Raw genomic sequence first — 15,426 nt, forward strand, 5'->3', positions numbered from 1 at the left:
AGGGTTGGTGTTCTGCAGGGTTGGAAAAGCTGGTCCTATCGGCCACCTCTGCCCTCTTGGTGAAAAGGACCAAAGTGACAGCTCTGTTGCTTCTCCCCGAGTCAGTCTGTTGTGAGGCTATTGGAGCCCCTGGCTTCTTGGCCATTTGATGCCAGGTGGTCTCCACATGCAGCTCCAAGCTGGCACCGGCTCCGCTTTGCCCCTGTCTCTCACCCAGGTCAGCACTCAGTGTGGCCCAGTGAGCAGGTGCTTCCTACTAGCCCATTGGCTAAAGCCTGTGCCTTACAGTGGCTACTCTCTGGTTCCACAGCTACCTCCCCAAGCTGTGTGGAATAAAGACGTTCTCATTCATTCAGCCCAGGGTCCAGAGAGGAGCTCCAGCACTGCTAATGCGTGCCATCGCAGATGACAGGAAGGACTGGGACAGGGCTTGGGGACCACGGTTCTGCATAGGCTAGGAAGGCCCCTCTGAGACAGTGACCACTGAACAAAGTCGTAAGGAGGTGATGGGCAAGTCATGTGACTATCTGTGGGACAGAGAGTGAGTGCCCTTTGAGCATAAATCTTAGGCAAAGGCAGGAGCACGGCAGACCAGAGCAGCTCCCTTGTCCTGAGGGTGAGGGAGCAGGCTAGGGCCTACCTACAGCAGGGTGGGAAGGAGTCCATGGAGGCTAGGAGGGACGGGTGGGTGCTGAGGTCTCTTGTATTGGGCTTGAGGTTGCTGTAGAGACTTTTGGCTTTCGCTTTGACTATGATGAGAGCCACTGGTGGGCTGGGCTGCGAACAGAGAAGGTCTCTGCTCTGACTTAAGGCCCGGCGGGTTCATCTAGTTGTGTGACTGACGTTGGCCTCCAGGGGGGGTCATGGCAGATGAAGGAACCATGAGGGGGCTTCAGGGCTTATGTCATGGTATAGAGAGAGGTGGAGAGAGAATCTGTGGCTTTCGAATTTGGGGTCTACTGAAGGCTAGGTGGATAGTCTGTGATGCATGAGAGTGTCAGACTCTGGGGGCTTGGGGCCACTTTCATTTGAGAGAGGAGCTGCTAGGGGGCAGTCCAGTGATTGATTTGTATCTGTTTGGAGATGCTGGTAGGCACCACACAATGTTAAATGTTGTCCAGAACTGTCATGACATTGCTGACACACAGTTGGGAATTAAGCCTGTGGGGAGGTGGGTTTATGTAGGGAGAGTACTCAGAGAAGTGGTAGTGATTCAGTTGGACAGGGTGGGGCGTGGGGGTGGGGTGGGGTGTTACCCGTCATGGAGGTAGAATGGTTAGAAAGAGCAGCTAGCATCTGGGGAGGAAGGTCAGAGAAATCCTTCATGGCCTCAAGAGAAGTGCTCCAGGGAGGAGGGTGAGCAGGTAGAACAAATGTCCTTGTCAGAAAGGAAGGCCAAAACTGCACGTCATGGTTTGCATTCTCACTTGCAGTGGCTGTGGGAGGGGGGAAGGATGAAGGGAGGACTTGGGGATGGCAGATCAGGCCCAGACAAGGGAAGGCAGAAGTGGAGAGTGAATTAGTCTGCTTGGTCTATGAGGGGAACTGATGTCCAGGGGATCAACTCAGAGGAGAGGGAGAGTGGGGTTAGTGCCCCCCGGGAAAGCTTGGCCAGCCAGGGACGAGGACAGCTCAGAAACTGCACCCTGCACTCTTCTGGGTACCCTTTCTCTCCTATCTGCAGGAGGCCTGGGACATTGCAAGAGTTGCTCAGCCCTCAAACAAATCCTCAGCTGGGAACCTCAAGGAAAACCAGGCTGCTGATGATCCTGGGAAGAAAGGAAGGAAGGAAGGTGCTAGGGCACGGAGGTGTGCGTGCGTGCGTGCGCGCGAGTTTGGGGGCTTGGGGATGAGAGGGATCTTTGTAGATCCCCTTGACCCTCTGTATCAGCAAGCAGGTGCCCCCTTTGGTTGGGTTCCATGTTGAAGAGCCTAAGGGTGACTTCACGGCGGCGGCACTAGCTGGACAGAGAAGAAAAGGCAGGGAGGTCAGAACGTCGTGTTTAACCTGGAGAGGGCGAGTCTGGCAGAGTAGGAAGGCGCAAGAACAGGATTCTAGGACCAGTTTTTATGAAATAGGTGACAAGAGCATCTACCCCTTTTGCTTTTCTCTTCCAGTCTTAGCCGAACAAGATGAGCTAATGGAAGACCTCCTCAGCTAGTCAGGAGGACAGTATCAAACCCAGGTCTTCTTTTCCAGCTGCTTAAGATGGGATAGGAAGATGGCGTACTCAGAGGCAGGGGACTGACGGAACTGGTCTTTGGGGCTCTGCCTTGCTTTGTGGTCTGCAGGAGACTGGCAAGATGGGAATTTCCAGCTGCGGGTGGGAGGCAGAGTACCGAGCCACACGGCTTTCCTGCCTCACCCTGCCTGTGTCCACACCACTGACGTCATCGTCTGGGTGTGTATGGTTTGGGTATCCGGCCAGCTCTTGGCATATCTGGAGAGAGCTCCTGCCCTCTCCCAGTTGTTTCTATCTGGGCAAGCACATTGGTTGGAGACATCTCATGTCCCTAGGGTCTTTGATTGAAAGCCAGGGTAGATGTCCCAGGCTTTGTGCCAGGACTGCCAAGAACTAGCAAGTTCTGGGTGCTGGCCTGCCAGCTCAGGCTTCCTGCTCAGCTTGTAGGATTTCCCCTAGGGTGGGTCGCCTGGATTAGGGACTGCCTGTGCAATGCCTCTGGGCCTTTTGGCCCTTGTGCTTGCAGAAGAAGGAAACATTAGGTGGTTTACCCAGTACCCTGAAGGTAAAGTGAGCCAGGCATCCTATGTTAGCCCTTCCCACCCTCCATACTTCGGGACTGCACCTCAGTGCTCAGGCCAGGGTGCTTGCCCTTGCTGCGTGCTGTTCCCAGAGTAGGAGGGGCCGGCGGTTACTTTCCTCAGGACCTGGGCAGGCGTGGTGGGTTAGTTAGCTGGTGCTCCAACTTGGGCTGGTTTGCGCAGATGAGAAGCATTCCATGACTTGACCCTAGCTCACGCTGCCCCTTGCTGTTGTCTCCCTGTCCCCTACTCTTGGCTCCTCTGCTTGGAGCCCAGGGCAGGTGACCTGCTTGACCACTGAAAACTCTCAGCTCCTGGCTTACAGTAGCCTCCACAGTAGGGATACCTTCTCTCCTAAGCTGCCAGAGGCTTAGGTAGCTTCCCCGCCTCACTTTGCCCATCTGGCCAGCCCCAGGCTGCTGGCCTGCATGCTAGTAATGTGGTTCTGAGTTAGAGATTGAAGCTAGCCCTGAGCATTCCAGCCCCAGGCTTCCATGGGTGTGCTTAGAGTTGACATCCCCAGGGCTTTCACTGAGCCCAGTGCTGGGCAAAGCTTCAGGGTGTCAGAATGAGGGAGATCTAGCCTGCAGTGGGCGCCTGCCGTAGAGGGAAGATGGCCACTCTCTAACAGGAAAGGCTTCGACTCCAGCACCCCCCCCCACTGCAGGAGCAACCTAGAATGTCCCTGATTGTGAAAGGACGCCTTTGTTCCTCTCCCTCTGTGCCTTGTCCTCTTTCACTTTCATTTTCCTCTGGGCACGGGCCCAGCCCTTATCTGGGACAGTGGCAAAGACAAACTGGCCCACCGAAATTTTCTGATTTTTCTCTGCGGCTCAGGGATCTCCATGCCTGAAACTCTGATGGTCCCAAGCTTTCAAAGCCCCAGCTCTTGGGACTGAAGGCTGAGCTCGGTACTAGCTCCTGAGCATAGCGATAGCAGGGCAGCAAGCAGTGTGTGCTGCTACATGCTTGGGAGGGAGCAAGGGCCTTAGGGGTGTGTGTGTGTGTGTGAGTGTGTGTGTGTGTGTGTGTCCCTGTGTGTGTGTGTCCCTGTGTGTGTGTGTGTCCCTGTGTGTGTATCTGTGTGTGTGTGTGTGTGTGTGTGTGTGTCCCTATGTGTGTCTGTGTCTCTGTGTGTGTATCTGTGTGCCTGTGTGTCTGTGTATGTGTTGCTGTCGGGTAGTGTACCAGTAGGCTTCAAGCCAACTTTGTGTGCACCCTGACATCCTACCTCACCTGGTCTGGCATCTTTGCAGCAAGCCCCAGTTCTGCCCGGGAGCAGTCATAGGTTATGTGCAGACAGGGCTGGGGGCCTGTGGGGAGACCAGTAAGAGACAAAGGTTTGCATCAGGCTAGGAGTCCCACTGCTTGGGTTCCAATCCCAGCCCTGTCTTTCCCAGCTATGACAATTACTACAAAATTTGCTTTTGCTCAGGCTCCCTCTCTGCAGAGGGGCTGGCCACAGCACCTGCTTTCTAGAAGTTGAGAGTGCGACATGCAATGTTTCAATGAGGCACTTAGGATGCCCTTAACGGGTCCAGTGGTTCCAAAGCCGTATGGCTGTGAGTGTGACCTGTGTAGAAGGGAACTGATCCTCAGGAGACTACTTCGGTCAACTCTGCCTTGTGAAACTTAGCAAGCATAGCTATGGGAGCCCAGGGCCTCCAGGATTTAAGTGTCTGGCTGCGTTAAACCCATGGGAACTCCAGCTAGTTTCCTGACATCCTGGGGTCCCTTTGTGGGGTGCTTAGACTGGAGAGTGCCTGAGTACAACTGTAGCCCACTTGGACTTGGAGTAGGTTGCTCTCTACATAGCCTGGCTTTTAGAGAAGTAATTTCCTGACCTCTCCTCCCCAGCCTGACTTCTAGAGAAACCATGTCCTGACCTCTGACCTCCCCTGCTCTCTTACAGGTTGGGACATGTGCTCACAGGAAGACTTCCAGGCACAGAGGAGCCAGCTGGTGGCACTGCTGGTCTCGGGGTCCTTGGAGGGCTTTGAGAGCATCTTGGACTGGCTGCTGTCCTGGGATGTGCTGTCCTGGGAGGACTATGAGGGCCTCAGCCTCCCCGGCCAGCCTCTCTCCCATTCTGCCAGGCGCCTCCTGGACACAGTCTGGAACAAGGGTGACTGGGGCTGTCAGAAGCTCCTTGAAGCTGTCCAGGAGTCCCAGGCTAACAGTCACAACCTTGAACTGCATGGCTGCTGGGACACTCACTCGGTTCATCCAACCAGAGTCCTGCAGAGTCACCGGCCAGCCATTGTCCGGGGACTCTACAACCACGTAGAAGCCATGCTGGAGCTGGCAAGGGAACGGGGATTCCTGAGCCAGTACGAATGTGATGAGATCAGGCTGCCAATCTTCACGTCATCCCAGAGGGTAAGCTGCGGCCTGTATCAGCAGAATTCACAGGGGCAGGCTGCTTAGTCACCAAGACGGTTGCAGTCAGCCCGATGGGATAGCATGACTGGTGAGATTTCCCATGCAGAGCTGACCAGTCAGGTCAAAGTTGCTCTTGCTTGTGCCAGCAAGTCACTTTTGGTGGGGGCAGCTGTGGCTCGGCAGTGCAGGGCTTGGACTCAGCAGCCAGGATGATGCGGGTTCTAGGGCAATTCCCTGTGACTGGATGTTTCTACATAGAAGCTCTCCAGCTATTCCTCCCTCTCTTTTCTCTTTTCCTTTGCTTGTATGCAGTGCAGGGGCCTTTTGCTCTACCCTAGCCTTAGCCTCCACCCTTCATTTCTCCCGTCTCACTGTTAATCTCTGATGCTCAAGGGTTTGGGGGGGTACTCACTGAGTTAACCCATGCATCAATTAGAGATGCGTCTGGGAAGTCCACTAACCATCGTCTCTGGCTGCTGGCTTTCTGTGCTTGCAGACTTTTACTGCTCAATGGAGAATAATTCTGCATTATATTAAATCTGAATTTAATAGTACAGCCCACTGTGTGCCAATATAGTTTAAATGCCACCTAGGATTTCAGATATGAAACTGCATTCGAGTTGGCAGGTAACTGCCCATGAAACGCAGTGATTCAGCAGAAACCACAAGGGCAGAAAAGTATCGCTGGGTATTTCTGAAACCTCTGTTTTCCTGTAAATGGTGATCCTCGGGCTTCCTGAGAAGCATGGAAAATAGTGACATTCTACTTTACAGTTTCGGGAAATCCGCAGTAGTGAAGGGGCGGTCAGTGGTGGACTTTTCCTTGACTCGTTCGTTCAGTTGGAATCTACGAAGCTTACGGTATGCCAGGTTCCGTGCTAAAGCTGGCTGTGTTGAGAATTTGCAGGTGATAGGTGTTTGGGCAGTAGTGGTTGATGAGATGAGTAAGTTAGTAGAACCACATACATTTCAGTGCGAGGATGGGCAGGTCGGACCTCAGGTGAGTTTGGGTAGGCAAAGGCCGAGGTGGACATTAATGAGCATCTGTTTCCAGCGTTGGTTGGCTAAGTCTTCACAGCACATTCATGACCTGGGCCTTCTCACTACTGCGTGAGGGGCCTGAAGGTATGCCTCAGTGTGCCTTCCCTTGGCACTCAAAAGCACATGTTTCTTGTCCCTCCTTGGTGCCTCCTGTGACTGACCTGTTGTGAGGGTAGAATCAGCTCACGAAGGAGTTACCAGATTGGAGCGCCTCACCTTTGACCTAGTGTTCAGCTGTGCATCCGGGGAGAGATTTTCTGAAGAGCGCCACCAGATGCTTAGACTCTGGAGGAGATGGGAGCAGGAATATCATAAGTATTGAGATTGTCCAAGAAAACTCACAGGCCAAAGAAGCAACCAATGGATGCCTGTAGATACCCAGAAAAACAGAAAGGAGAGCATGATCTTCCCCAAATCTATGGGATTAGCAGGACAGAGGCGCCTTTAACCTACTAGAAAGGAGAAAGGCTGGATTTCCGTGAGCAAAGTGGGGCCGGACGCCTTTAATCCCAGCACTCAGTGAGTTGCAGGCCAGCTAAGGCTACATGGGGAAGGAAGGAAGGGAGGAAGGGAGGGAGGGAGGGAGGAAGGAGGGAATGGAGGGAGGGAGGGAGGAAGGAAGGGAGGACAGGAGGAAGGACTAAGTGGACCACAGAAACGGTCCCTGAAGATGAGGGAGTGAGCTGAGGGATGTGACGGCAGAAGGGACAGAAAAGCAGCTCTGAGAATTTGGAGGTGACAAAGGGGTCCCACAGCCTGAAGTTAATTGACTAAAGCCACTTTTTCTTAGTTCCCTTCAGCTTTGACATTCCAGGGTCTCTGGTTTTTCTTTTCCTCGGTGGCTCAATTTCTAACTCAGTGCAGGAGGGATGTATGGCATTTCCAGCTAACGTGTGTCTAGCACTAACCCTTAATTTCTTTGTGGAGGCGGCTCTCATTGGCTGAAGGTTGGGAGCTGAAAACACACACTGTGGAATAAAGCAGAATGCAAGTTGAAGAGCCCCCTTTGCCCCTGTTTCCTGAGCAGGCGCAGGAAGGGTGTGCACCAGGAACGTGTGCACTAGGGAGGTGTGCACTAGGGAGCGTGTGCACCAGGGATGGTGTGCACTAGACATGGGACGAGCCTTCTCTCTAGTATCCCAGTTAAGCCCTGCTACATCCTTCCGTCAACGGAGGGTGTGTTTGTTGAAGGACAAATTGCTCATTTGGGAAGGCCTGCTAGAAGTTGAATCTAGGCCTGTTTCTTTCCAGGGAGTGTACACTTCCCTTTGTGTCATAAGATGTGAAAGCACTATGTAGTTTTGCTCATCTGGGGATAACAGTTGTTGGGAAACCTCAGGCTGGCAACGCCAACTGTCATACCAGCTGTCCCTGTGACTCATGCAGATGCTAAAGCCAGTGGGGCTGAGGTGACAGACTGAGCTCCAATTTGCTTGCTCCTGTCACAATACAGACTTAAACAGTTTCAAATTGGGAAGTGTACCATGCCTACAAAATAGTGTATGCATTTCCTGTGTCTAGGGTAAAAACTTCTCCACATCCAGAAACTGCGTGTCCTTCAGGTGCATACAGTAGAGGCAGCCAATGATCTGGCTTGTCTGTTAATCATTCCTTTGTTTCTCCTTATGGTTTCTGTATCTTTTGCTAGCAATTTCCAAACAGTATATTTTATTTAAAACAATGAAGTGGCAACCTAAACATACTGATGTCAGGAAACAGCAATATTGTCTTTTCTTCTTAGATGGAGGCTCCCAGGTCAGAGTAACTTACCAGGGTCTTGGGATGTGGCCTGGCTTCTTCTTTGGGAGTCTATCAGGGACCCGCTAGTAGGTCAGTGACAAGGTCATTGGGCTTGTTCAAGCTGGAGCAGCTGGCAGAGGTGATGTGAGGCGCGTGGGAAGGATGCCTGGGAATGTGGTCCGAGGAAGTGGGCTGTGCTGCCCAGCTGCTCTGAGATCATTAAAGCCAGTTCTGACTCCCAGAACAGCCATTGTTCTCAGCTGACACAGGCTGGTTACTCCATTTTGGTAGACCATGTATCCCTCAGTCTATTTTTTTGACAAACTGTTTAGGAATTGAGTTTTCTGAGTGTCTAAAGGCTCCCTCATAGTTGACTGACCGCTTGACTGGAATAAAGTCCAAGTGTCGCATCCTAGCTACTTGGGAGTCTGGGCAGGAGGAGAGCAAATACAAGGATTGTGTGTGCTGCAGAGTGAGTGGGTGTAAGGCTAGTCTGGTCAATTTGGTGAGACCCTGTCTCAAAGCAGAAGGCTCTGGAGCTCTGCGTGAGTAATAGAGAGCTAATGTGTGGCGCCCCAGGTTTTATTCCCAGCACTGAAAACATGCAAACAACCATTCTGGCCATCAGTTTCCTTCTGAATTTTGCTTGCGCTACTTCGATATCATCCCTGTTTAGTGCTGCCATGAAAGTTTCAGAGACCATTTCTGTCTCTTTTTGAAAGTAGTCAAAATTTCTTTTAGTCCACAATATGCTGAATTTTTGTGATCATCTACCTTGGTTGCAAGGCACTCAAGAGGTGTTTGAATCCAGAAATTCGCATCTTTGTGCTTGAGAAATTCATCTGATGGTTTACTGGTGATTTTAATGTATTGTCCCTCCTTCCCCATCTTGTTTATTATTTTTTGAGTAAGAGTTTCTCTATGTAGTCCTGGCTGTCCTGGAGCTCACTCTGTAGACCAGGCTGGCCTCGAATGCACTGAGATTTGCCTGCCTCTGCCTCCCAAGTGCTGGGATTAAAGGTGTGTGCCACCAATGCCCAGCATTTGCCTTATTTTTAAAATGACAGATTTTGAAACTCACTGAGCAAGGAGGTGAACCCTCCCTGCTGTGACCTCTACAATAGACAGTCAGGAAAGGGCAGTGTTTCTAGCCATAGGTCTTTCCTCTTGGCTTTACGAAGCTCCTCAGATAGAAAGTCCCCTGCCTGGTGTAGAGGTCTAATTGGGAACCTAGAGGATGAGTGGTTTTGTGCCAGGGTTCTCCCGGTACTGGGATCCTCTTTCATCCTATCAGATCTCCAGGCTGCCATAGCAGCAGGCAGGGACAGCATCTAGTGGAGTGGGGAAGAAAGCCTGGTGATTCACGTCAAATTCTTATTCCTTATCTTCATTGTCTCCTGTGTTACAGACGTACTTGATGCTGCCATGCAGAGCTCTTGGTGGACTGTAGGGTGTGCATGACATGCTTTTCAACAGCAGCAGGGCCTAGACTTCAGGAGTCTTCTACCCATGTACCCAGGGATCCAACCACCCATCCATCCACCCACCCATCCACCTACCCATCCATCCACCCACCCACCCATCCATCCACCCACCCACCCATCCACCCACCCATCCATCCACCCACCCACCCACCCACTCATCCACCCATCCATCCATCCACCCATCCACCCACCCATCCACCCACCCACCCACCCATCCACCCACCCACCCATCCATCCACCCACCCATCCACCCACTCATCCACCCATCCATCCATCCAGCCATCCACCCACCCACCCACCCATCCACCCACTCACCCATCCATCCACCCACCCACCCATCCATCCACCCACCCATCCATCCATCCATCCATCCATCCGCTGAGTCCTTTCATACTGCCTCTGTCATCGTGACTCCCTCAGTGAACAAAACAGACAACATTGCTGTGCAGATGTTCCCACTTCAGCTGGGGACAGACCATAGCAGAAGGGAGCAAGCAAACTGCAGAGTTTGGAAGGTGCCACGTTTGGTTAGTATAGGAGTGAAGTCTGTGGAGAGTTCCCAGGGTGAGAAGTAGTGATTGCATTTTCCCATAGGGTTGTTAGAGAGTTCTCATTGAGGGAAGACTTAGAATGGGTGATAGAGTTAGGCAGACACTGGTCGGGCTTAGTAGCACTCTAGACGGAGATGTAGCCAGCAGATGTCTGAATCAGGCACATGCTGGGCAATGGTCATTAAATTGGGGGGAGGCCAGTGCTAAGTGGAGCAGTGCTAAGAGGAGACAGTCAGGGAGAGATGCAGTCTGCATTCTCAGGGTCACAGGTTGTCTGCTTTGGCTCTTACCAAGTAAGTTAGCTACACTCGCAAAGACACAGGCAATAGATAATCCCACCACCACCAAATCCAAAAATAACAGGAATCAACAATAAATGGTCATTAATATCTCTTAATATCAATGGTTTTAACTCACCTATAAAAAGACACAGGCTATCAGAATGGATACGAAGACAGAATCCATCCTTTTGCTGCATACAAGAAATATACCTCAATCTCAATGACAGACATTACCTCAGAGTAAAGAGTTGTGAAAAGATTTTTATAATCAAATGGACCTAAGAAACAAGCTGGTGTAGCTATCCTAATGTCTAACAAATTAGTCTTCAAACAAAAATTAATCAAAAGAGATGAAGAAGGTCATTTCATATTTGTCACAGGAAAAATCCATCAAGATGGAAAAATCCATCAAGATGAAGTCTCAATTCTGAACATCTATGCTCCAAATACAAAGGCACCCGCGTTTATAAAAGAAACATTACTAAAACTTAAAATCACACACACACACTCATAGTGAAAGACTTCAACACCCCACTCTCACCACTGGACAGGACCACCAGACAGAAACTTAACAAAGAAATAAAGGAACTAACAGAAGTTATGACCCAATTATGTTTAACAGACATTTATAGAACATTCCATCAAAACACAAAAGAATATACCTGTTTCTCAGCACCCCACAGAACCTTCTCTAAAATCAACCACATACTCAGCAACAAAGCAAACTTCAAAAGATACAAAAAATTGGAGTAATCCCCTGTATTGTATCAGATCACAATGGTTTAAAGTCAGAATTCAACAACAACACAAACTGCAGAAAGCTTACAAACTCATAGAAATTGAACAATGCTCAATTGCATCACTCCTGGGTCCTAGAATTCAATGAAAATGAAGACACAGCATACCCAAATGGGAAACTTGAAAAGCAGTGATAAGAGGAAAGTTCATAGCACTAAGCGCCTACATAAAGAGAGCTTACCACTAGGTGTGGGCTGTAGTTAGGATGTTTATGCTAGGGCTGTGAGGTTTGACTAACCTGTGAAGTACTCACCTCTGGACATGAAGCATTCTCCTCTGGCTGTGGTGCTGGGGATAGACTATAGGCAGAGGCAGTGTAGAGATAGGCAGTTGTTAGGCAGCTAGGCAGTTTCCATGTGAGCCACAGCACGCCTTGGAGCAGGACAGCAATAGGGCTCATGTGTGCAGGGCTCCGTAGCTTGGAGATATCAGCTTCTGGGAGGCTGCTGAACACCGCCACACAGCTGGGTCACATAAGGAGTCTAAATGTAGCAGCTGCGGAAGACTTAACAGAAAAAAAGCAACGCATTTTTGTTGACGGTTTGTTGAAATGACAATATTTTGGATGTTGCAGTTAAGTGTTATCTGTGACTAAGCTTAAGTGCACCTATTATTTGTCACTGAAGGATGTGGCTGTTAGAAGGCTCCAGTGCACGTGTGACTTGCTTGTATGCATTGGGCTCTGTTTCTGTTGGGCAACTTGATTCTGGTCCTTTGAAGGTGGAGGCCACAGGATGTGTTGATGAAGTGCAGAGAAGGGACTTCAAGGTGACTTCAGATGTTGGGATGAAAAGCTAGAAGGATGGGCCGGGCGGTGGTGGCGCACGCCTTTATTCCCAGCACTTGGGAGGCAGAGGCAGGCGGATGTCTATGAGTTCGAGGCCAGGCTGGACCGGCAGCCTCCAAAACAATACAGAGAAACCCTGTCTTGTAAAAACCAAAAAAAAAAAAAAAAAAAAAAGCTAGAAGGATGGAGGAGACTTGAACTTGAGCCGGGATGAGGACAGCTATGGGTCGGACATACATGTCCAGCGTGTGCAGCGTGTGCGCGTGTGTGCCTGCATGCGTGCGTGGTGTGTGTGTGTTTATGACACATTTAAGTAGAGGAAGAAAATGGGCTATTGGGTGTGCAGATCCCGGATTCGGAACAGTTGAGGCTGGAAAAGAGTGGGTTCTGTGCAGAGACAGTTCAAACATTCAGGCCACAGGACTTGGTGAGGCTCCTGCCTTCCAGGTGGATCATTTTCTGGTTTTGTAGGTTGGTAGATCTAGGTGTCTTTTTTTTGTCATTTTATTTCATTTTTATCTATTCAATTCGTTCTTTCTGTGGGGTTGGAGACAGCCAGGCTGGCTGTGTGTTTGTTTCACCAGCCACGACTACATATCTTTGTTTGCTAAATACAGGCTGTGTCACAGTTGTTTTTCTGGGCTCTCATTATGATAGAAGAGAACTGTGTATAAAATTGTATTATTGATGAAAGTTTCTTTTATCTTAAATGCTTGGCACCAAAAGTGTTTCAGATATTTGGGGGATTTTTAGAACATTTCCATAAACAAATATCTTGACAGCTCAACCCATGTCTAACCACAAAAGTCATTTATATTTCATATACACATGGCCTGGAGGTAATTTTACACAATGTTTCAATTTTCCATTTGTAACATCATGGCAGCACTCAAAAGGTTTAGATTTATTAACAGCATTTAGATGTGGGGGTCTTCTGATTAGGTAGTCTAACTTTTAATAGAAACTATCCCACACCCCTCCTCCATCAGTCTTCTTGAAAAAAGTAATGGCCTTTCTTTGGTTTGTAGGCAAGAAGGCTGCTTGACCTCGCCACAGTGAAGGCAAATGGACTGGCTGCCTTCCTTCTCCAGCACATCAAAGAATTACCTTCACCGTCCCTGCCTTATGAAGGTATGTATTTGTCCCTTCTGGTTAACCAGAAAACAAAAGGAAGTCAACTCAGATTCCTGGTTAAAGAGCAAAGCACACGTCAGTTAATATCCATGGGTTGGTTGCGTTATTCCCCCAGAATCAGTTCCTCCATTTGAAACCTGACTCATTTGGCAGCAGTGAATATTCAGAGGATGACAATATAACGGCTCTCCCGTTTCAGTGCTCCCTAAAAAGTACACAGTGCCCCCTGGAGCCACGGTACGCGGACAGCCAGTTATGCATATACCTTGCTGTCCAAACTGCATTCCACACCAGGCACAGATAGGGCTGGGATCTCTTGATCCACAGAGCCTAGCTTCTCATGATCTGGAATTCATAACCATAACTACATAGAGATTGTAGTCGCATCCATGTCTATGCTCACCAGCTGAGTAGCTCAGGAGGCCTGGGTGGCACGGCTGAGACATGCCAGGCAACCTGCCATGTGCTTTATGGGCATTCTCTATCACTTGCCAACGGTCCTGAGAAGTGGATATTGCTGTGTTCCATTTCACAGATAGGAAAACTGAGAGTTGAGTAGCAAGGAACAGGAGGTGGATCTGACTGTAGTGTCTCCACCTTCCCTGCTTGGGAGAGGAAATCATCAGTTGCAGGCAGGATGCAAGCCTGGAACTCCCCCAGTCTTGTTTCCACATAACGGAGAAGGAAGCTAATGTGGACTGAAGATCCATGCACTGTGTGCCCAGAGCTAACAGATGGGCTTATCATTCTGGCCTTGCCCTCTGTGCAGAAGAAAGCCTGTGGGCAGGATGGCTGGAGGCCCATGCTTGGTACTCAGGTGTAAACTATTTCGTAGAAGAGCAGGATGTGGACATCACTGTATGGTAGCCAGTACGGCCCTTAAGTGAGCATTTGCTGACAGGGCCATCAAGTATAGCTGGCTGTATAGCCATTATACAGTTCCCTGATGCGAGCTGCCTCTGAAGACGATAACTGAGCAGGTGGACATGGTTGCAGACACCTGTAGGTAGAGGCAGGAGGATCAGGAGTTCAAGATCATCTTCCATTACAATAACAAGTTGGAAGCCATGAGACCCTATCTCAAGAAAAAAAGTAAAATTTTGTTTATTTTCTTTAAAATGAAAATGAGAGATATTCTTTAATTTAATTCTTTTACTGTTTTCATTTTACATTTATTTACTTATCTACTTATTTTTATTCGTGTGTGTGTGTGTGTGTGTGTGTGTGTGTACACACGTATATTAAAGCACCAGGGCAGGCATGTGGAGGTCAGAAGACAACCTGCAGGGGTTGGCTGTCTCCCTCCGCCAAATGGATTTTGGGGACCGAACTCAGATCATCAGGCTTGGTGACAAGTGCTTTTACCCTCCCCCTTTGGGCCATCTACCCAGGCCTATGTTTGTTTGAAGCTTTTAGTAATATTGGTAATGGCCAGAGACTGGCATTGTAAGTCAGGGAATTAGAAAGGAGACTGTGTGTCTTTCGGTGTTTGGTCAATGCTCCTGATATAGTCAAAGGGTAGAAAGAGCCACGAGGATGCTTACCATTGGGAGCAAGAGACATTGAATACTGAGCGTGGTGGTACAACCTCTAATCCCAGCTCATAAGGAGGCCCAAGCAGAAAGATGGCTAGTTTGAGGCTGGTCTGGGCCCCATAGTGAGATCCCATATCAAAAAAGAAAATAGAAGGGATACCATCACGGGCACCTGCTTTGCTTGGCTCTGCAGGTACTTCTGTGGGCTAAGAACTCTTTGACAAGAACTTGCTTGCCTCTGAGTTGAGAACAAATGGACTGGTACTTTACTGGGTTTATTGAGGTCATGGTGAGGTGAAGATGCTGGCATCCTCTGACGTCCTGCCAACCTGAGCCTCTGACCAGCCCTTCTCTATTTCCTGAAAGGGGAACTGAGCTCCCAGGGGGAAGTGCTTTGCACAGGCAGTAGGGCCCTGGATGCAGAGGGGCAGGAGGAAGAAAGGACAAGAAGGAAGTATCAGACGATCTTGTTGAGGACTTGGCGCAGGCACTTGGTGACCCTGAGCTCCCGGAGTTAACCTCTGCTTCTGGCCAGTCCATTTAGCCATATAAGGTAACACAGCTGTGGGTTCCGGGAATTGGATCTGTACACAGTTTGTGACCACTTTCCCCATTGTGGTATGGAATACTTGACAGAATTAACTCGAGAAAGGAAGGCTGGTTTTAGGTCCCAGTTATGGATGGTCTGTCGTGGCCGGGACTGGTGGCTAGTGTAGCTTGACCTAAGGAGTGATAACACATGCGGCTGATTTCGTTACAGCCACAGATGGGAAGCAGGGAGCTCCGGTGGGAGGAGGCCAGGTGTAACCTTTGAGTCCTACCCCCAGGGGACCATGTCAGCTAGCTAGCCCTGGATCCTAAATGTTCCACATCTACCAAAACAGTGCTATCAGCTGGGACCGAACATTCAGACACATAAGCCTGTGGGG

At 49.8% G+C, this 15,426-nt stretch overlaps 1 protein-coding gene across 2 annotated transcripts in view; it reads left to right on the forward strand.

The window, feature by feature from the left end:
- The window catches only part of Nod2 (nucleotide binding oligomerization domain containing 2), a 39,000-nt gene that overhangs the window by 1,079 nt on the left and 22,495 nt on the right, over positions 1–15,426 (forward strand). For both annotated transcript variants that reach the window (XM_040735309.1, XM_040735308.1), the window contains exons 2-3: positions 4,677–5,143; positions 12,857–12,959. In XM_040735309.1, coding sequence (XP_040591243.1) covers positions 4,685–5,143; positions 12,857–12,959 — 562 coding nt within the window. In that variant the 5' untranslated portion in view covers positions 4,677–4,684. The remainder of the gene's footprint in view (positions 1–4,676; positions 5,144–12,856; positions 12,960–15,426) is intronic.

The sequence above is a fragment of the Mesocricetus auratus genome, unplaced genomic scaffold (assembly GCF_017639785.1).
Source record: "Mesocricetus auratus isolate SY011 unplaced genomic scaffold, BCM_Maur_2.0 Super-Scaffold_100045, whole genome shotgun sequence".
NCBI lineage: Eukaryota > Metazoa > Chordata > Mammalia > Rodentia > Cricetidae > Mesocricetus > Mesocricetus auratus.